Source organism: Mytilus galloprovincialis, chromosome 10 (genome assembly GCF_965363235.1).
Source record: "Mytilus galloprovincialis chromosome 10, xbMytGall1.hap1.1, whole genome shotgun sequence".
NCBI classification, from domain to species: Eukaryota; Metazoa; Mollusca; class Bivalvia; order Mytilida; family Mytilidae; genus Mytilus; species Mytilus galloprovincialis.
Window position 1 is genome coordinate 6,012,484 of NC_134847.1, and position 23,670 is coordinate 6,036,153.

Sequence of the window (23,670 nt, forward strand, 5' to 3'; positions counted from 1 at the left end):
ATGGTTAAATTCTAGACAAAGCACACAAATGTCGTCATTCACCTCAATAGCTTACCATACTTTTAATCAGACTTATTCACAAGGGATACGCTTACGATACAGTTGTCAAATCATTAGATATATGCATTTTGGGGAGGGGAATAAATATTAATTCATTCATAGGGTCTTTGCATCGGAAATAAACATTTATTCTAAAACAAATTGTTGGCATAAAACAGGTTATGGGTTATGTCCTTCTCGTATAATATATGATGGCATGATACCCTAACAAGAGGGATTGTGATTAATATATACCCAATCCTCATTTTTTTCTTTCAAATATGTTTGTATACATGTACCTCTTTATGCACATTTCAAAATCAATGGATCAAACATCCTTCGATAAGTCAGTCAGAACATTTCAAAAGCATTATATCTATGTGTGTTGTAGTCATATGAAACAATGGTTTTGTACATTCAAATTATTCTATACACAAAACTATAGATCCGTACAAATTTCAAATAATATTAAAATATGTATATAGGATAATACAAATCCTTGAATTATGCAATTCAATTTGTTTATGAATTAAAAGGAGGTCGCTTCAATGAATTTTAATTCTAAATCGGTTGACACTTTATTTAATGATATTTATCCAAAAAATCAATAGTTTCATTTGCTATGTAAATAAGTTTTAAAATATTCACAATAATTATTAATTATGTAGTGAATTCAGAGATTGGAAACTTGTTTGTTGAGGTAAAATTCTTTCATTTTGACATGATCAGCAAATCTCAATTTTCAAATGCAGAAATATTGGTGATTTTGGAATGTGATATACTTCAATTGGATTCAATAATATTGACAATATTTCTCCATTGACATTCTGTACGTGTCATCAAAATACCTGGAATTGTCGTCACTATGACAAAATGTCTCCGATGAAATATATGACTTAGATTAATTAAAGGTGGAAATGAAATAAATGGGATGTATATTTCTGACCACCAAAATCGATTTTCCAATTAAGGATTGTTTCTGTGGAATTAATGCTTTCTTTCATAAAAATGGCGGAAGCAGTCTCAGGTATGTCGAAGATAGTTTAATTGTATATTGTTATTCCTGTGCGATATTCTTGACATATTTTGCTAGCATCGGATTAGCAGAATTAATACTGTAGTGATACTATAAAACACATGAGGGTAGTATTTTACAGAATACTCTCTTTGCACTTAATTGGGGAATGTGCTTTATTGTTTACCATTGTGATCTCTAATATTATTAGCAATATAAACATAAGGCGAAGTGATAGCCGATGAATCTGCAGGGAATGCTGTCTACTCTATTGTCGGGTTGTTGTCTCTTTGACACTTTCCCAATTTCCATTCTCGATTTTATTATCCATTTGTTGCACCTCAAAACATTATCCTGTCCCGTTGCAGTCCTTAGTTTTATTTTGTTTAGAGGTAGATTTGTATTTTACATACGTCAATGAGATAGTAATACAACGACAAAAATAAACCAAAGACATCGGAATGGCAACATACATGCAGTCTTCAGCTTCGGCTGTTATCCGCTGCTCTTTGATCGGGTTGTTGTCTCTTTGACTCATTCCCCATTTCCATTCTCAATTCTATTTCGCTATTGACAGCCATAGGCGAATCCAGGGGGGGCCTTGGGGGCCCGGGCCCCCCCTTTCGTGGGAAAAATTTGGTTGATTATATAGGGAATCATTGAAGCATGACTGGAGCGGGCCCCCTCTTTAATAGGTCAGTCAGCCCCCCCCCCCCCCCCCCCCCCCCCCCTTTAGGAAAAGTTCTGGATCCGCCACTGTCAGCTGTCTAGGATGTCCTGAGTCTGAAAAAGTTTTTAATATATTAAATAGAAACTATCCAAGGTCTGCCATCAACACCACAAAACATAAAGATATGACATAAGATCAATATACTGACGAGGTTGTCTTTTCTTCTTTTTAGACATGGGTTCAAGATTATGGTTTCTTCATGCTTATCTTAGGTCGTCTTCCCTTTAAAAATGTACTTAAACAATGTGAAAACGCTATGCAAATATTTAACTACCTGCACAAATTACTTTTGAAACCTACCCATTTTAAAAATCAATCAATACACATTTTATTAAAGTGTAAAAAACAATGTATGGTACCTGTGCTGTGCGTGTAAATACATGAATCTTACCATTGTGTGATATAATAATCAGGTCTTTATTGTATATGTTTGCAATGATCAATATTTGGTCCGTGTCGGACAAATTCCATACCGAATTTTAAACAAGTGATTTATTGTTAAATTAATAATTTTGGAAGTCCATACTAGCAATGGATGACCCCATACCACCGGGTAAGTCGTAAGAGATATAGATATCATATTTTTAATCTTTTTTTAAATGAAATACTTTTGTCACCTTATATGTCAAAAAGCCAAAATTGGTCGTCTGGAAAATTGATCCATATTAATATTTTAAATTAATATGTTGCTATTGTCTAATTTCAGGAAGGTTAATTAGAATGACTATTTAATTAGGTGGTATTCGTTTTAATTAACGCGTCCAATAATCTCTTTTCCTCGTGTTACTAAAATAGTCATGCAGAAAAATATTGAAATCCAACGGTGGGTAGTTATATTATGAATTTACTTTATTCCTTTGGCATGTTTGTTTGTCTGATTGCTATGAATTATTTTTGATAGGACTAGGCACTACCTCAAGTCTACATTTAGCTACTATGCAAGATTTTTTTTTCAATGATTGTCTGCCGGTCTAAGAATCACTGGGGTAAAGCTGATGACCGTAACTGCATTCACGGTCATCCCAAGATGTCGGATGAAAAATTAGGTCAGTTTCTGTATTGTCTGTTAAAGTGTTTCTATATCATTTTCTTTACAAATCATACATTGAAACGATGTAAATTTGTAAAAGAATCACTCGGAAATCACTAATTACTTCTGAGAAATGTGCATGAAACGGGAAATTCGATTTGAAAAAATCGCCAAGATGACCGTAAATCACAATCGAGATGACCGTAACAGAATCAGCGATTCATAACAAGGGTGACCGTAACTGCTTTTAAGATGACCGTAATTTGTAAATGATGACCGTAACTTTTAAAGGATGACCCTCAATTCTAAGAAATATCCGTATTTATATAACTATCTTTTTGTATCAAATGATTAATCGTGTTGGTATACACATATTAATATGAGAGTTTATCCTATAGGTAGAAGAAAATAAGACGTGCTTCAAATGCAAAGATTACCATATGTATCTTTTTTACAGTAGAGGGTTTAATTTTTTAAATGAATTTTCCAAAAGACATGCAAATGAACAGGAAGGGAAAACATGCTACAAAAGCGCGATAAAATGACACCTTACAAGCATAATGAAAAAATTGCGGTGCACAGCCTTCAACTGCTCGACAAAAATTTTTTGTTTGTTTCTGGGATTCCTTTTAATGACATATAATAAATACACATTTTTAAAAATACCAAAAAATTGCATGTACACCATTGATATTATATCGTCTTTCATTTTGTCGTGCAAATAAAATAACAGAAATATTTTGAAAATATCATTCGAATAAACTAGTGAAGGTGAGCTCCAGCAAAGTAGATCCTTAAAATAGTATTGTACGAAAAGCGTATCACAAGGCGGAACGTTGTCAATTTGTATATATACAGAAATGTTATTCATACAGTCAGGATTCTACTTCTTCAAAATTATCTCCCCATTACGCCAGTTCATGCTCACAATCGTAGAAATGGAAGCCATTGTAGGGATGACGCTCTGCCAATTTTGCTCTTGAAAACTGATAAATTTATCCAGATAGCACCATTACGATCGATCGTTATATGTCAGTTATATTTTAAAAGACAAATGTATCTACTAGCTAATGAGCATTAGTTAATGATCTTGTCTGCATTGATTCAACTTAAAAATATTGTCTGTTCAGATGTCAGATGGAATTTTTGAAAATTCTTAAGCATTTAAAAAAATTCTAATTAAATATTTCGTGGAAGGGCAAACTAAACATTTTCAGTGGTTGAAGATTATAAACCCTAGTTATCACACACAAGAAAATCATATTCTTCGAAGATTTCCATTTTCATCATCCAAATTAAAAGACTGTCGTCAAGTACTTTTAGAAAACATAGCTATTCGAACACACCTACTCTGTTTTTGTGATTCATTAGATAGGTATCTCACTTGACCCATATATTTCATCTTTTCGTACTGTCATTTTTTTACGTTATAAAGTCAACCTGTAGCTTTGATATATAATAATGATAGAATCTGAAGCGAGATGCTATATAAAATACTCTTGCTTTGTACGTTTTAAAGACAAAATATACACCACAAACATGCCCCAACATAAAAAGGTGCACTCGATTTTTCTCTTTTCGATACAATCGTTACCTGTTTTGGGGAATTTTTTCTTGATTCACATAATGGAAGGGCAGACACAAAAATTTCTGAACTAAAAGATTGAAATGTTCTCCGTCCGTGATAAAAAAAAATCGGAGGTTATGCATTTTCTACATCCAACTTATAGATACTATATAGAAAAAAGAAGATGTGGTATTATTGCCAATGAGACAACTATCCAGAAAAGACAAAAATGACACAAACATTAACAACTATAGGTAACCGTAAGGCCTTCAACAATGAGCAAAGCCCATACCGCATAGTCAGCTATAAAAGGCCCCGATAAGAACCATGTCGTCGACTTGATATCTTATTGTTTTGCATTACTATGTAATAGATACATTGGAAACTTATGCAAATGGTGTTTTTAAAATAAGAAAATTGTCGTTTTATTTGTTTCTATTAACTTTTTAAAATTTTGTTACTACATCAGACATTACAGTTAACATTTATCGCTTTCTCGATAAACACAGAGCTTCGATTCTTTTGTTCTATTTCAAAAGTGTTTCCGCTTGCATGTATCAAGACAAATTAAGATTTTAATCTGCTTCCTCTGGAACCATACACATGGGCTCGATTACCAAATATTCGTATGTGTTATTAATGTTTATAATGCTCCATTTATTGGCATTATGTTTTTCTGGTCTGTGCGTACGTTCTTCCGTTCGTCTGTTTGTTTGTCCGTTTGTCCAGCTTCAAGTTAAATAAAATTGAAACTTACTACACATTTTCCCTATGGTGTGATCTTTTTAATTCTAATACCAAATTACAGTTTTATCCCATTTTCATAGTCCACTAAACATAGAAAATGATAGTGTAGATGAGGCATCCGTGTACTAGGGACACATTCATGTTTCTTCAAATTTTCGTCGTATCGCTGTCGATATCAATAAATATTTCATTGTTTACGAGAAATATGCAATTTACTATCATTGTTATAAATCCTAAATATGGCCAATTATATTATTGTTTAAAAAAAGAAATTTATGAAACATATTTATATCCGCTAACTGAGCCCCTATTGAGATCGACAAACTCAACAAAAAAGCTGTATTTCTTAGAATTGATGGTCATCCTATAAAAGTTACGGTCGTCCTATATAAATTAAAGTCAGTCTTTACAAATTACGGTCATCCTTTACGAGTTACGGTCATCTTTTTACCAATCACGGTCATCCTTGTTTTATGTTACGGTCATCTTGAAAATATTTTGATTATGATTTACGGTCATCTTAACGATTTTTTCAAATTGAATTTCCCGTTTCATTCACATTTCTCGGAAGTAATTAGTGATTTTTCGAGTGACTCTTTTATAAAATTACATCGTTTCAATGTATGATGTGTAAAGAAAATGATATAAAAACACTTTAACAGACAATACAGAAACTGACCTAATTTTTCATCCGACATCTTGGGATGACCGTGAATGCAGTTACGGTCATCAGCTTTACCCCAGTGAGAATGTCTTCAACATTGTCAACATTTTGTTTCAACACCAAATTGGTTACCTATATATACTTTTTATAATGCACCATGAAAGTTGGATTTAAACGACAGTTTTATAATATGTTATAAATTGATAAGATATAAAATATTTTTACTGCAATAATCGAATCGCTGAGTCATCATTTTTTTTTCAACTAACATTTTACACACGTCTGCTTTAGTATATATATACTTGCGGTCTCACTTTTTTTTTTTTTTTTTTGTCTTTAACTTTTTTGTATTCAAGGGTCACTGGCCAGTCTTTAGTACAGAAGATGCGCTGTGTCTGGCGTGCAAAAATAAGTTTCATGACCTTTTTTTCAGTTATTCAAATCTGTATTATAAGTTCATAATATCTTATCTCGACGTTATCGATAATTTGAAATTGCACAAACAAGGTATAGATAAAGTGTCTTGTATATAAATGTCGAAAACTATTTCTGTAGTGCTTTGTCTTCAAATATTTGAAAAACATATCACTGCAAATATTTGAAAAATACATGTTACTGCAAATATTTGAAAATACAGTTTACAGTCTTTCTTTTGAACAGGATTATCAGAGACACGCGAAGAAAATGAAATAACGACATCAACTGAAAATAAAAGTTCTGAAGATCAACTTGTGTCAACCCAGGAGGACACTGATTCACAAACGTGTCAACAAGACTTGACACAACAGTTGAAAGACACTGAACACGTGTCAACCGACAACGGTTCATCAGTAGACCCCGAACCAGAAGTGTTAATTGCATTAGCTCAGAATTCTACTGAACAAATACAAAATACAGAGGAAAATTTAGACGAAAAAGACGGCGACGAAATAGCATCACAAGAAGCTGACACCTTTACCGATATTTCGCCGGAGGAATCGGAAAATTTCGAAGAGAAAAACGATGATATAGATTCGGATTTTAAGGAGAGTGAAAAATTTGAAAGTGAAACAAGTGAAAAATTCGAAAGTGAAACAAGTGAAATCATTTTCAGTGAAAATTTATTTAATGATAGTGAAATAAGTGAGAAAAATTCAGTTCATGAAGAATTATTACATGATAGTTTGAACTCAACACGAGAGGAAGTTGGGATTTTCATAACACAGGACCAACGAGAAGAGGAAAACCAACCAGAAGAAATGCCAGAGAAGCGAGAGGAAGAGGTGGTGTCACCATCTTTACAAAGGGCAAACCTGAGGTTTAGATGGGCAAAAACAATTCCGGTATCTTCAAACGAGATCATATTCTTTTCATCACATAAAATGGTAGGTTGGATATTAAATTAGTAAGCGATGTTCAGTATAAGTCTTACAGGGGCGGATCCAGCCATTTAAAAAAGGGGGGGGGGGTCCCACGGGGGGTAACTTCGATATTTTTTTGGTAGGGGTGTGCCATTTTTGTCTCAAAAAACGTACATATTTTAATATAACATTCACTGAAATTCAGTACCTATAGTTATATAAATATTTAAGTAAGAATGACCTATACTTATATACAATATTTAAAATATGACCCATGCTTATAGAAGCACTAACTCATCATCACTCATAATTCATAAATATACCAGCTACCCGTAAGTTTTTATATATGAATTGACATCGTTTGGTTCACATATATTTTATCGTTATATATACGCTCAAGTATATACGTATATGTAGATCATACCCCAAATCAATATACAGTTATCAAACGTAAATGCATTTTAATATAGGATGTCATTAAAAAGAAGGGTAATTTTTATATAAAATCTCGCAAAATTATGACCCATATTTTTGGCACATCCCGTATACACAATAATAGGAAGTTACCCCCCGTGGGGGTTCCTAACCCAGGACAAAGGGGAAGGGGGGGGGGTTCCAATTACATGTCCCCATTCAAATGCATTGATCGTCCAAAAAAAAGGGGGGGTTCCAACCCCCGGACCCCCCCTCTGGATCCGCGCCTGTCTTACCATCTTCGCTAGCCAAGGGTTACGATCCACTCCCGTTCTAGAGAACGGGAGTGGATCGCAACCCTGTTATGCAGCACACTAGAAATATAGGAAGTATTTAACCCTCTCCGACTTAGTTAGTTATACTGTAGTTGTATTACTGCAACAGATGCTCGTTGACATTAAAACTTCTTCGGTGATCATGGAAAGAAGTTTGCCGCACAGATCACATAAAAAAGGTGTCATACCACCAATTACTCCCTCAAATTTAGAACGTATGTGAAAGTAGGCCTACTCGGACAAAAAAAAGTGCATTTGATATCATTGTTCACCTAAACTAACAAACAAATTTGCAGAAATGAAAGTTTTGTTGAAAGAGAAATATATTAAGACCATTTTGAGCCAAAATTTACCTGTCTATGAGTTTGCATTAAAAATTGAGGATTAATGCGCTCCATAGTATACTAATTTAAGATTTCCAGAAAACCAGGGGTTATTTTTAGTGGTACCTCCTTTCGGAAGCTCTCTGCTTTCTTATATGATTTTGAATGTATGTTGAAAATTGGCATGCAGAAAGGTGACACCTGTACAATTCAGGATATACCTAGTTTCTATGAAGTTAAACTTAAGGTAAAATATTTAGAAAGCTGTGAAAATTGCAAAATTTGGTTGAACAGATAGGGACTTTTAATTGGTGGTATGACACCTTAAGCAAAATGCGGTGAAACATCAAAATCAGAAAACAATTGTTTTTTTTTGTCTTAACTGATCATTTGAGATAATAGTAGCCACATTTAAATCTTTTTGGGGGCAAAATGTCACATATTGCAAATTTAGAGCCTAAAACTTGAGTTTGTCCTATTTTTAGCTTTTCCCATCCTGACAATATGCTTTTATATAAAAAATGTCCTAAATAATGTTATAAATGCACAGAAAGTTATTCTGTGGTGTTAAACATTGAAACATAAGTTGTTTACTACCTCCAAAAAATTTTTGTCATGCAGATTAAATGAAATTATTTGATTTTTACCCCTTATAGCATTGCGTCATACTATGTACTTGGCAGATAGCATAGCCTAATGTAAGCACTGCAGAAACTCACAAAAGCACCATTTATTATTCCAAATGAAAATTTTATATCTTAAATTTTATTAACTGATGTAAATAAACACAGTTAAATGACCATGACTGCACTTTTGATCAATTTGTAGTACTTTACTGACACCAGATGAAAAAAAGGGGGGTCAATATTCCTTGACACTTCAATACCTTGGATTTTTTACTAAATTCATTGAAAAAATTGTTGGAAGTCTTTCAAGAAGTAGAACAAACAAGAAAAAATCAGTAAACAATGATCTTGATATTGAAAGTTTATGTTCCTGTAGCCCAAAATGAAATTTTCAAGTATTTTCTATCAAAGTCATACATTACAGTCAGTTTAAATTGAGCTGTGAAATTTTTATTATAAGTCGCATAATGCTCAGATAGGCTGTTTTTAACTACAAATTGACTAAGGATTAAGAATAAAGCAAAATAAAAGATTTCTAATCAACTTTTTTGTCTCTTTAGGTGTCATACCACCAATTACTCCCTCAAATTTAGAACGTATGTGAAAGTAGGCCTACTCGGACAAAAAAAAGTGCATTTGATATCATTGTTCACCTAAACTAACAAACAAATTTGCAGAAATGAAAGTTTTGTTGAAAGAGAAATATATTAAGACCATTTTGAGCCAAAATTTACCTGTCTATGAGTTTGCATTAAAAATTGAGGATTAATGCGCTCCATAGTATACTAATTTAAGATTTCCAGAAAACCAGGGGTTATTTTTAGTGGTACCTCCTTTCGGAAGCTCTCTGCTTTCTTATATGATTTTGAATGTATGTTGAAAATTGGCATGCAGAAAGGTGACACCTGTACAATTCAGGATATACCTAGTTTCTATGAAGTTAAACTTAAGGTAAAATATTTAGAAAGCTGTGAAAATTGCAAAATTTGGTTGAACAGATAGGGACTTTTAATTGGTGGTATGACACCAAAAGAAATGCGGAATTAACGCCCATGTACGATTTTGAGTCTTACTTTATTGATTTCCGGTGAACATTTTAGTATGGAAAGAAGAACCGTCTCAAAATCGTCTGGTCACACACACACACATTATCATGATTACACATGATTAAGTGACATTAGAGTCACCGAGAGAGTCACACTAAATGTTTACCTACCCGGGAGAAAACGAACGGACATGTTCAACCATTTTCAGGAGGTACAATTCAAGCCATTCAAAAATTAATTAATTTATAAAAGCGATAATTATTTACAACTAATGTGGGCTACTCTCAAAATTTATGCAAGTAATTTGAAGAAGAACAGCACCTTAAAAAGACTGTGGAAAACTTCAAAGCTATTGGATGCAGGAGGTTATCTTAGATGGATGCACAGAACTGGCATCTTTAATAAAATATGAAGTTGTAAAGACAAACAAACAAATCTTTCATTCAGGACGCTCTTACGAACTTTTAAATTAATAAAGACGATACAAATAAAATGTATTATAATAATCTATATCTGTATCCTTATTTCACAAATGCTGTGCAGACATATATAATACGAACATTGTATATTATATTATGATATGTCTCTGTAAAAACGTTCAAAATGGAATTAGAATACGAAGTCATATATATGAAGACCCTAATGGGGGTGTCAAAACAGATACATATATACACATGATCCTGAAATATTTGGTCTGGTAAATAATACTATCAGAGACATATATAATACATGATACTATGAAAACGACAAAGTTATCACATAATCACAAACCCCATGTCATGAGGAGGCTCATTTATATGAAGGACTTTGAACCTTGATGGTTACACTCTGAAGTGTGTAACTTGGTTAAAAAGCTGAAGTGTGATCAGGTGACATGGTGATGCTACCTTGTTGATAACTGTAATGAAGTGTGATGGTGGTTACGCTGAAGTGCAATGGTCTGTCAGCCTGTGACATTGAGTGAAAAGCAAAGTAAACATGAGCTGTTAAAATGAAATGATACCTTGCATTTGAAATATAATTTAATTTCTGTTCAGTTTCAATCAAAGGCTTTTAAAATCTTGATTTGTTTGATTCTGAAACGGCGAATTCTATTCAAAATAAAAAAAAATCACAATAATTTCTGATTTTACAGTATTGATACAATGTATATATACTGGTAATCATAGATACATGTACATGTATGAATGTTTTATATTTAGATATGAGCTAATAAAAATAACAAACAATTTTCTTTTGATAGGAAGAACCTTTGAAGCTAACATGGTCAGAGGGAGCAGATTGTTACTACTCCAAAGACTTAGAGGTCCCTACAGGGATGTACAAAGGGACACTTGTTATTGATGAGAAATCCTACCCTATAGATGAAGTCACTGTAAAGCACTATACATTTGAAGCTGATCTATATGTAAAAGATGGTAAATACACTGATTTTAAACCCCGTTGAATAAGTTTACACGCCCATTTCCAGGTGGGTTCCTGAGTTCAGGCAAATGACTTCCTCTCCCCCTGAAAACAAGAATATTTTGTAAGCCTACCTCAGTCCAGATTGGGTTTGAAGTCGAAGAAATTTTACAGAGTAAACACTTAAACAGCCTTAGCAATTATTGAAAGTTCTGCACTATGAAATACTTTTTGGCCGAAATATCTTTTAGTTTAGTTTTAAATTTATACATTGTTATACTTAATGAAAATGGATTCTTCAATGGATGTTATTTAATTTACATTTCTGCAGTCTCCAACAGATTAATAAATGTAGGCATTGTACTAATAATTACATTAGATGTATGTTTCATTAGAATATGTTATTCTGATTGGCTAATTGCACATCACATGTTATTCCTTAAGCAATTGCATTACTCAATAAAACTTATCATTCATGATAACACGAGGTCCCACAATAAAGTGCACAGGTGAATTAAATAAAGAAAAATAAAAAATTTGTGTTTTCATTATCCTAGCTAAAAAATGTAATTTTAAGTATTGAATGCTTCTTTTTGTATCTTCATAGGGTTGTAAAAGCGTTGACCGTGCGTACATTTTTAGAATGAAGCGCTTCATACAAAATATACTTCGGTCAAAGCTTTTACACCCCAATAAAGTTACAAAAAGAAGCATTCAATACTTAAATAAAAAGCATACAAATGTTCTGACTATGAATACTTAAGTGGTCGATCAAACTTTATATCATTAGTTTTTTGTTCTATTTCGTCTATTTAGTCAATAAGTTTATATTTATAGTAATACACACTGGTCAATAATTCAATCATATTCGATACATTGACAATTGAAATGATTAAAAAGAAATACATTATTAATTAACAGGTACTTGAACCTGTTATGACATGTGTAGATTAATCAATTAACGTTTTGTTATTTCACCTGTTTAATACCTTTTAAACACCCTTTTCAATACATATATATTATAGTCTGTTTCATTACTATCAGTTAGCAAAATCAGTTGAAATTGAATTGTTTCTTTTCAAAGATAAATTATAATATTATTATATATGTTTCATTAGTTTACCATGACTGGAGTAATTGGAAAATGCAATTTAGATATAACAACAAAGACAAATTTATTACGATTAACACAGGGGTAATTTTATAAAACAGTTAATAGAATCAGGGGTTGAAGTCATAAATCTTTGCTCAGCGCAAAAATCATGCTCCAAACATAAAATCAAGCATTTTGATTGGTTGATTCTCGAGTCCGAGTACAAAAATCGTGCTCGAAAGTTTTATGACCGCAAGGCCAGGTGTATTATGCTCCAGTATAAGGATAAAAGAGGGACAAAAGATACCAAAGGGACAGTCAAACTCATAAATCTAAAATAAACTGACAATGCTATGGCTTAAAATGAAAAAGACAAACAATAGTACACACGACACAACATAGAAAACTAAAGAATAAACAACACGAACCCCACCAAAAACTAGGGGTGATCTCAGGTGCTCCGGAAGGGTAAACAGATCCTGCTCCACATGTAGCACCCGTCGTGTTGCTTATGAGATAACAAATCCGGTAAATAGTCTAATTCGGTGGGTCACATTCATGAAAGGGAAGGGGATTGTAGTTAAGACGTAAAGGTAAAGAGTTTGAAAAAAATATGATTTTTTTTTATTGTGGCCAATTTTTTTTCTGCATGATTATTCTTATGTCTATTGATGCCCTGGATGTCTTTTAGTTTATATAAATAAAATGAGATAAAAATTCCTAGCCCCTGAACATAATGGACTGCATGCAATTACAATTATAAACAAAGACAATATTGAGCCATAAACTCAAGTAAAAAGAATTTAAACATGTTAGCTTGAAGTATTCCTTACTAAAATATTACATATAAATAAATTGAAAGATTGGTTACTATTTGTTATAATGAATACAATGGACAAGAGAAAATTGTTTTTAAAAAATATTTAAATTACTTGAATAATAAATAATGACAAATGATAATAAACTTTTATTTTATTTCCCTTGAGAGTATATCCCAACAATAAAAATGTCCTAAGGGGCTATAAAAGGACACCATTAATGAATGCCCTTGTTCTTTAATGTTGGCACTTATAATTCATTGTTCAAATATATACCCTCCTTTCAAGATAAAAATAATCTAAACATATCCTTAGAATTTGAATGAAGTCAAAAGTAAATTACACAAGTTATTCAGTGATAGATTAAAAGCAAATATCGTACGGATCATTTCAGAAGAGGGAAATCAAGTTCATGCAAATTTTATTTCATGAATTGTCAATGGTGAATTTAAGTCAAACCTTTAGGTTTTAGTCGTGAAGAGAAAATAGACTGGGAAATTTATAAAAATAGAGCAAAATGATAAATAAGGATTAAGATTTAAGCCTCCGTTATAAACGGTGCATATTTTATTACCTACGGAATATACTTTTTATTATGGATCACGGTAAGATACGCATAGGTAATTATCTTACTTACATTGAAGTGCAATATTGAACGTTGCTAGGGGTTGTAGTGTAACATCCTTTTAGAAATAATGTTCACAATATGTTAACCTATTGAAAGAATTTATAAGGCTTTATAATTTCATATCATTTTGTAAACCTGATTTGTTTTTGAAGAATTCATTTTTAATAAAAAGTATAAATTGACATGAAAAGTGGCAGTGGTTATAAATTTTTGATATGTTAAATGTCTTTAGTTTTTTTACAACCCTGCTTTAAAAAAGTGGAGGTATACTGTTTTACCTTTGTCCATCAGTCCATCCATCCTTCTCATGAACATTTTTGTTTACATCTGTCTCAGGAACTACATCATAAGGATTTTTGAAATTTGGTTTCAGGGTTTATATAAGTCAGCTATACTTGGTGATGTGTTTTCAGTTTCATCACTCAACAACTTCCTGTTTACCAAAAACTACATATTTTTGCATTACTAAAATTATCTAGTTGTGATGGGGTATCATCAGTGAGCAGTTTTTTTTTTTTAATTCATTTTAATATAGATCCAAAGATGTATAATATAACATATATTTATAAATCTATATTTGGACTCATTTTTTTGCAAGGTCATTATAATTATTCTGCATTCCATGAGTTAGGTAAGCATGGAGCTATCTTGTTTTGTAAATATTACTTAAAATGAATGTACTTTCAATTTTGTGTACTAAATGAACTAAATTATTAATCGCTGATTATATCTGAATGCCTTGTTTGGAGTTTTACTTGGGGTGTATTGTTCTTTTCCATGCATTGGCAATTGCACTAGTATGCTGGATAAACTCATGATACTGAATATTACTGAAAGGGGCAAGTTAGCTACGAGATACTAAAAAATAAAGAAAATATGATTTTTTTTGTTCAATCATTTATGAAAGTAAAATAGTGAAATATGAGAATTTGAGTCAAATCATGAACATGAATTTAACAGCTAATACCCCTTTAAAATTCAGAAATTTGTGGCCAAAATCTGGAATAAATGAAAAGGAATGAATTCAGGAAATGTTACATACAAATTAAACTATATAAAGTACAGGTATAAGAATTAAAAGTGTAAGTTTTATTTTTTATGAACCCTATCCTGTCACAATTTATTCTGTTGTTATAAAAGTGACCTCAAAAGTTTCTTAATTTATAGTATTTCTTCACTCTCTTTGAGGATCAGATTAAACAATAAGATTAAAAATTTATGCCAAATTATGGTGATAACAAATAAAGATAAAACCAATATCGGGTGACAAACATTCATGCTATTTTTAAACACAATGTGTTCAAATAAATATATATATATATACAAAGCAAATTTACAGATCTAACATTGTTGGGTTGATGTTTAGACGAGTTGTATATATATACAATGTATATACATATATATCAAAAATTAAAATTATATATACACACAATTTGTATGATAGGTGGATTAAAGGTCAAATTGTTCAATAAAAATTAATTAAGTCAGCTATAGTTAATCTCTGACCAATATATTATGCATTGAGGCCACAATAGAATAATTTTATGATTTAATAAATCTTGAAACTGTTATTTACTTAAATTTACCCAAATTACATCAAGTAATATTGAAAGACAATGTAATTTTTTAATTGTTTTTTTGTAAAAAGGTTGAGCGAGGTCGCACATGGTAAAATTTTGCTATCATTAACTTGATAAAAAATCATGATTATTTTGATGTGGCCTGAATTGGCACACTATAGATAAAATTGACCGCTATAAGGTGGTGACAAGTCTGAACTTTCTTGAGCTCCCCTAGTGTCTTTTGTCATACATGCAGTAAATAGTTATTTATTCCTGTTCCATTTGACTGATTAATTTGATTTGATCTTAAATTGTTTAATTCACAAACAAAAAACTTCAAAAGATTAATGATTTCAATACACAAAAGGTGTAATATCTTAATTTCAATCATACATAAAATGGCTCAGTAAAGAAATTAGCAAAATTTAGCATTTTTCTGAGTTTCTGGACCATAAACGTGTTGACAAATCTATCAAAAATACAATGTCTTCATCAGCATGTTCATATAATTTGATGTGTCATTAAGAAACAAAAACTAGTAGAAGCAGGTATTTAATTTTGTGATTAACTTTATTTAATAATTAGTCCGAGTTCTTCGAGTTGAAATGAACATGTTAATTGATAGTATGAAATGGAGAGCTTTTGTTTGTAACCGGACACACTAGCAAGTGATTTTAGAAATTAGCTAGATATCTTATTTCACATTTGTGGAATCGAATTAAATCAATTCTAATAATTCTGAAATATAATTCGACCAGATTGATTTTTGTTTGTGGTAGTTACACTTTCAATGATTTTGTGACATCATGATGATTTTCTAATGCATACAATTTTAATTTTGTAAGAACCTGGAGTATTGTTTTCAAGAGTCCAAATCAAGTGTCTACTGCTTAAATTTGGCCAAAGTTAAAATTGGATTTTGGATATTAAAGATTATTTAAAGCTGGCAGGAGGCTTGTAAAATGCCTCGCACAAGAATAGAATATATTTTAGATTCTCGTATACCATGTGCAATAGTAGACACTTATAGTGATTCTGATTCTGATGTACTTTCAGATATTATTGAGGATAATTTCTCTGCTGAACGAGAGAAGACCGTGGAAGATGTTAATACATACAGCGACACTAATATATCTAGTAATGACCAAACAGGGTTACATTATACAGGAAAAATTGAGGACATTATACGACAACAGATGCATTCAGTCAGCCCTGAACAAGAGTTCACAGTTAAATCAGACCATGGTTCTGGCAGACATACACCTATAGGTGATGTTGGTTTTGAGACATACCAAGATGGATTAAATAATTCTTATAGCAAACATTTAAATGCATCTGTCGTGGAGGATGAAATCGAACAGAGTTTTAATCAATCTCAGCATTCTTCCAAACCACAAACCCCACAGCCTACAGTGGAAGAAATAATTGAAAATACATTAAGAGAATCAAGAAGTCAGGAGCGGACAACTCCTCAGTCTGATCGTCTGGCTGACTTTTTCAGCAGCGAAGATCAAAGAATTTCTACTGATAAGATTTTAAATGGTGATGGATCATTAGAATTTGCTGAGCATTACAAATCCCCTTCTAGCTCTGCTCGGCAAACACCACAGAGGGACTTCATAGGTGATGTCCTTGGATTTGACCAGCCTAAATCAACTGAAGGCTCTGTCCATAGTTATGAGCAAAGAAGAACACCCATTAGGTCTGTAGAAGGTTCTCTGCATAGTTCAGCTAGACATACACCTTTAGAAGGTTCCATGCATGGTTCAGATAGGCGTACTTCGTTAGAAGGGTCCCTCCATGGATCAACCAGACACACACCTTTAGAAGGTTCTCTGCATGGATCAGATAGACGTACACCTTTAGATGGTTCCTTTCATGGATCAGATAGACGTACACCATTAGAAGGTTCCCTACATGGCTCACTGGGTAGACATACACCGTTAGATGATATAGTACAAACTGCCTCTCCTGCTGGAAGCCTTCATGGATCAACTCACAGTTCTACACGTCAGACCCCATTACAAACATCTACACGACAAACTCCCTCTGAGACCTTCCGAACAAGCCAGGAAAATTTATATGGGTCACACAGCTCATTACCTGGTCATGGTGGCTCAAGGCCCCTGAGTTTGACGAGTGAACAAGAATTAACACAATACTTTGAGCAGAGCAGTAAAAGAGTTAGTGAACCTGCTTCTACAGGATCAACTAAAACACCAACTCCACAACAATATTCTTCAGGAATACAAAGTAACGGTAATAGAGCTCACGGTGCGTCAAGTTTACCAGTAATCACTACACAGCAGAGACTTCAGGCAGAAAAACGTAGCAAGACACCAGATAATTATATCAGGGTTCCTGGTAGCATGACATCTCCTGCTGCCGTAGCTAGACCATCGTCAGTAACAAGAGGCTCCACCTCCTCATCCAGGGCCAGTAATAGGACTATCACACCAGGGGATGATGTGGAGAGACAACTTTCTATGGTAAGATATTTTCTCAACTTTAATACATGTACTGTATCTTGTACATCAATTCTGATTTGTCAAGAAGTAGTATAAAGAATCTTATATGACCTAATAAAGGAATATTCATGGAATCTATAGGCTTTTAAAATGGCCATAGATATAAGAAGATATGTATGTCAGTGCCAATGAGAGTCAACTCTCCATCCAAGTAACAATTTGTAAAAGAAAAACTATTATAGGTATGACAATCAATTTGTTCTCATTTGGGAATATGTATTGAATATTTACAATTTGGCAGTTTAGCAAATTACAATCAATCTGCCAACCTCAATCAATCTGCCAACCTATTCATAAAATGTATTTTTTTCAAGATAGATAAAGTGATAGAGTGAAAAATATTCCACATTTTCCGCATTTCATTTTATTTTATTGCAAATTTTAATTCAAATCTTTAAATGTAATTACTGTTTGTTACATAAATATTTCAATCCTTAAAAATCAATTCCAATGTAATCACAACACACCAATATAACTGTGCATAGTGCATACCAGTGTATTAACAATAATCCCTCCATTAGGGAAATTGTGTTGAGACATGAATTTCAGTCTGTCCCTAAATACTTAAGTCAGCATGTCAGATAAAACTGTTAAAATTTATCAATGAGAAAAGCTAATTATTTAATGTTTGATTATCGATCAAGGGGATTTACAACAGGTAAATTTAAACTTGTTAAATGGCCAGGTAAAAATGAAAATTCCATAATTTAAGGTCACCAACTTTGTTTGTTTGTAAACCATTGATATGGAGGTTTGTGTCTATACTTTGAATTATTTTTCTTTATTTAAGGTGGAAATACTTGAACCTTATATTGTCTATAAATAAATTTAATATATTTATGAACAGACAGCCACATTATTGATTTGATTAATTTACCATTTTATTGGGTTGAATTGAATAATGGGTTTGTATGTCCACGAATAGATATTACCTGTGAGTTGTTAAGCATTAAGAACTTCAATATAAACATATACAGCATGTAAGGGTCTGTTTTTCGAACTTCAATGTTTTTAGATATTAGAGGAGACTCACTCAGATTTTAACCTGTTTGTTTTATATAGGGTCTGTCTTGAGCTATAGTTGGCTTTTGTTCTTTTTATTGTTCATCCAGTTAATTAAAGAAGAAACAAAAACCAATGAATAAAATTTATATACAGATCCCCAAAAATGTCTTATTTCAGATATAAAACATATGAATTGCAGACATCAAAAGGACAAGAGAGGTTACATGTCCTTCAATTAGGAATTTTCTTATCCTTATTGCGATGTTTTTATTAATGAAATAATGCGACTGGATAGATTTTTACTAGCATTCTGGTATTTTGTATATATATTTATATGAATGAAGATTACCCTGAAATCGCAATAATTAATCTCGCATATCCATTAAAAAAAATTCACATTAATAAACGTACTCAAATCTGAATATATATACAGTAACAAACATGCAGCAAAATTAGCAATTAAGGAATTAATAAATGGCCCGAGAACACAGTTATTTCGTATTGCATTTCTTTTAGACAATAAATTCAAATTAAAAAAGTCGCACCTGCTCTTTCTCAAAAAGATTTTTACAGCGTAGTGTACTACCAGTGAGACAAATAATATAAAAATTATAGAAACTTCTACCAGCTCTAACTCAAAATATTGACAATTCTGTGTTAAGGGGGTGTAAAAATTCAGTTTGACAGCTTCAGACGTGATAAAATTTGACCTTTTTAAACTGGACCAAATCACTACTTAACATAAAGATTCAGCACCCAAATTTTTTAAACATGTAATAACATCCCCCTACTTAATATTTCATGCATTTAATATCAAGAAATAAATTGGGAAAGTGTATCAAATAAAACATGCAAGTTATACACTTTTTACACTAGGGACTATATTTGTAGACAACGAAAACCAAAGGACGATAACTGTGTCCTTGGATCAGATGATGGGTGGGGTTGTTTACAAAGAAAGAAACCTACCACAGAACTAAAAATCACAATACCAGTCAACAGTGATTAAAATGCATACATGAAAAAAAATCAGCTTAAAAGAACATTTATAGGACATATATATAACAAATCAAGTTTTATTTTTTTAAATAAGATATTTCTTACAGTAAATCCAAACAAAGAAAGAACAGACACTGTTACTTTATGGTGATAACTCTACCGACAAAAAAATGCTTCATAGGATCAGTGTCTGTATAATTCCAATGGTCATATATGGTCATTGACTTTTGGCAAATAACATAAATAAAGATGCTGTAGTTAATATTTGATGATTTTTATGCTTACAGGACAGTGTGGTGCAGAAAAGAATAGAAGATTTAGAAGATACAGTCAGAAATCTACGTAAATTATTAAGTGCTAGGGAACAAGAGGTCCATGAATTAACTGATCAACTCAATGATATTAGAGACATTAATAGGTCTTTACAAGATGATCTGGAACACAGCAAAGAGAAACAGTCAAGTACACCCAAACCTGGAAAAAATCAGGAGGTATGTCTAATTATAACTCACAGAAATACTATTTCAGTACCAATTTCCTAGACTCGTTCAAGAATATCCCACTGTAGTTAATTATTCAGGAAAACTGAAAGGTCACCGTATGGCCTTCATTGAACTACAAATGTATAAGCAAAGTCCATACCGCATAGTCAGTTATAAAAGGCCCTGAAATGACAAATGTACAACAATTTAAACGAGAAAACTAAAGGCCTAATTTATGTACAAAAAAATGAACGAAAAACATATATGTAACACATAAACAAACGACAATGATGGAATTACAGTCACCTGACTTGGGACAGGCACATACATACAGAATGTGGCAGGGTTAAAAACTGTTAGCATGATTCTCCCCTAACCTGGGACAGTGGTGTAACAATACAACATAAGAACGACCTATAAAAATCAGTTGAATAAGGCTTAACTCATCAGATGCATACAAATAGAAATATCTAACAAAAACACAAAGTGGATGTGGCATGGTACTTGAAAATGCCAACAACAAAAAAAACCACTAAGTACAAATCTGAGATTACTCGCAGTTACTGACAGCTAGTTCACAGCCACTTACTACTAATAAAAAAAAATCATGCATCTAAGACTAAATTGTCTTTGAATGTTTCAATTTTCACTACTGTCAATTCAGAAATTATTGCGTGCATTTATTATTGCGATTTTGTCATTTTAGACTTAAATGTGATTTAAATTTTTACAATTTTGAGAATATCCTGTATAATTCATATAAACAAAGGCAACAGTAGTATACCGCTGTTCAAAACTCGCAAATCTATGGACAAAAAACAAAATCAGGGTAACAAACTAAAACTGAGGGAAACACAATATAAAATATTTCAAAATGCGAGTTTAAATTATTGCGTTTACAACTCTCTCGCAATTTTTGCAATAATAAAAACCTTGCAATAATATCTGAATTTACAGTATTTCCAAATTTTAAAATATGACTTTGGAAAAATTATTTAGCTAGTTATACTTCCTAGCCAAGAAAAAAAAAATCTTAAATTGATCGAAACTGTGAGGAAGATTTATTAATTGAAGTATGCTTTCACAATTTCTTATTTACTTAGATAAAAAATATGGTTTATTGATACCAAGTCATATTGATTAATCGGTTGTTTGAACAGTCACCTAGGTATGTTATACTTTCCAGAGGTGTTAAAACTTGTTATAGAGGTCAGCCAGGTAAACGCTATAAAACTTCTGTTTTATTTTATCTCACGATCTGATCAAGATTTATGACTGGTTTTACATAATATATTCTTTAAAGTTCTTTAATAATAGGGTTTCTATAAGTTTGGTCGTAAGAAATCAATATACAGTAAATAGAGACAAACAGTGTAATGATAGTACAATGAATTAGTTTAATTATTACCTTCCATACAGAGGGGTTATTCATAAAAGTTTTTCTCATTTTGTTCTTCAGTGCAGCTCGTCCAACTTTATAGTATATCAATTAAGGCTATTATTATTTATTTCCAAGATTAAACATGCAATTAAAACAAAATTGAGATGATCATGTAATAACTATTTTATTTTTATTTTGTGGTCCTTAGTAGTCTTGACAGTTGTCCTATGTTATGTCTTTGTGATATTTTTGTTATTTAAGGAGGACCCAAAGAATTAACAGCTAATATGTGATTATCAGTCTATTATTATAGCCATTTATTATGCCCCATTTATGGGCATTATGTTTTATGGTCTGTGCGTCCATCTGTTAGATTGTATGTTCGACCGTTCGTTTCGTCTGTTCGTCCATTCGTCCTTATGTCCAACTTCAGGTTAAAGCTTTTGGTCAAGGTCAGGTTAAAGTTTTTGTTCAAGGTAGTTTTTGATAAAGTTGAAGTCCAATCAATTTAAAACTTAGTACACATGTTACCTATGATATGATCTTTTTAATTTTAATGCCAAATTAGAGTTTTAACCCCAATTTTACACAAATACTTGTCTATTGTAGAAGACCTTATATTTACATAAAACTACCATCTGGTGTTTTTTTGTGTCCATAAGTTTCTGCCCCACTGACACTAGTACACCTCACCGTGGATTGTCATCTGTTATTATAAAAAGAAAAATAAAGGACAACAAAAACTCAGTCATTTTAAACAAATCTATGTTGTTTTTTTTACAGTTAGAAAGACGGTATGGCCTGTTATCCAATGAGAAGGAGATATTAGCACAGGAAGTGGTCAAACTACACGATCACATCAATGATTTACAGCAAAGATTAGAGAGAGATGGACGACCTGATGGAGAGACACATCCTAGTATAAGTAGTTACGATCCAAATAATCCAAACGCTCTTCAAAGAAAAATCGGTAATTTAAAAAAACTGCTAGTTATCAGATTAAAATATGTGATTGACCACTTGGCACATTTATGGTTTCAGTTGTACAAGAATCATGAAGGCTTTATTTTAGTAAAACATATGTCAAAGTTAAGTCTTAAGATATTTTGCTAGTAGAGATCGTGAATCTCAGCATTTAAGTCTTCATTTGGGTAAACTTAATTTGTAAACCTCATTATTTGTGGATCCCAACTTTCTTGAATTTCATATGATCTGGTAAACCGCAAATTTGAATATCAAATGAAGTTCAAAAATTGTATAGACTTGTTTGCAGTCTGTTTGATTACCATAAAATAAATATCCATGAATATTTTTTTGCCTAATACACTAAAATACTTGGAAAATAAATCTACAGTATTATTGAATATTAAAGTTGTTGCTTTACTTTAAGTTTATAAACAAATAATATTTATTTATAGCTGACCTACAAAGTCAAGTACAAGACTTACAAGAAGCCAATGAGTCAGCTGTTTTGGAGGTGAATAATTCAGAGAGGAAAATAAAAGAGCTAACAAAACAGAATGAAGGTTTCAGAACAACACAAAATGTTGGTCATCAGGATTTACACGCAGAGAATAGAATGCTACATGATAAGGTACATGAACTAAAATATTTGTAGTATTAGAAAAATCTTTTTTTGTATAAACTATGAAGCCAGTCATTTTTAAAACTTCATACAGTATAAAACTAGAAGATGTGGAATGATTTCTAATGAGACTACTCCACCAGAGTTTAAATCATACATGGATAAAAGCAGTTATTTTTAGGCCACTGTAGGGCCTTTAACAATGAGAAAAAACATACTGTATAGTCAGCTATAAAGGGGCCTAACATGAAAAATGTAAAACAATTTATAACTTTTAAATCTTCCTGAATATGCATGAAATTTTTGCTG

General features: G+C 32.1%; 1 protein-coding gene across 7 annotated transcripts in view; it reads left to right on the plus strand.

Moving 5' to 3' along the window:
* Positions 1-751: 751 nt before the first annotated feature.
* LOC143049723 (uncharacterized) overlaps positions 752-23,670 on the plus strand; it is a 36,291-nt gene continuing 13,372 nt past the window's right edge. For 3 of the 7 annotated variants that reach the window (XM_076223407.1, XM_076223409.1, XM_076223412.1), the window contains exons 1-7: positions 752-1,066; positions 6,453-7,156; positions 11,120-11,294; positions 16,438-17,870; positions 20,201-20,404; positions 22,560-22,746; positions 23,195-23,370. In XM_076223407.1, coding sequence (XP_076079522.1) covers positions 1,030-1,066; positions 6,453-7,156; positions 11,120-11,294; positions 16,438-17,870; positions 20,201-20,404; positions 22,560-22,746; positions 23,195-23,370 — 2,916 coding nt within the window. In that variant the 5' untranslated portion in view covers positions 752-1,029. Of the gene's footprint in view, positions 1,067-2,182; positions 2,338-6,452; positions 7,157-11,119; positions 11,295-13,582; positions 13,812-16,437; positions 17,871-20,200; positions 20,405-22,559; positions 22,747-23,194; positions 23,371-23,670 lie in introns of those variants that run through there. The other 4 variants (XM_076223410.1, XM_076223408.1, XM_076223413.1 and 1 more) reach the window with 4 other exon arrangements.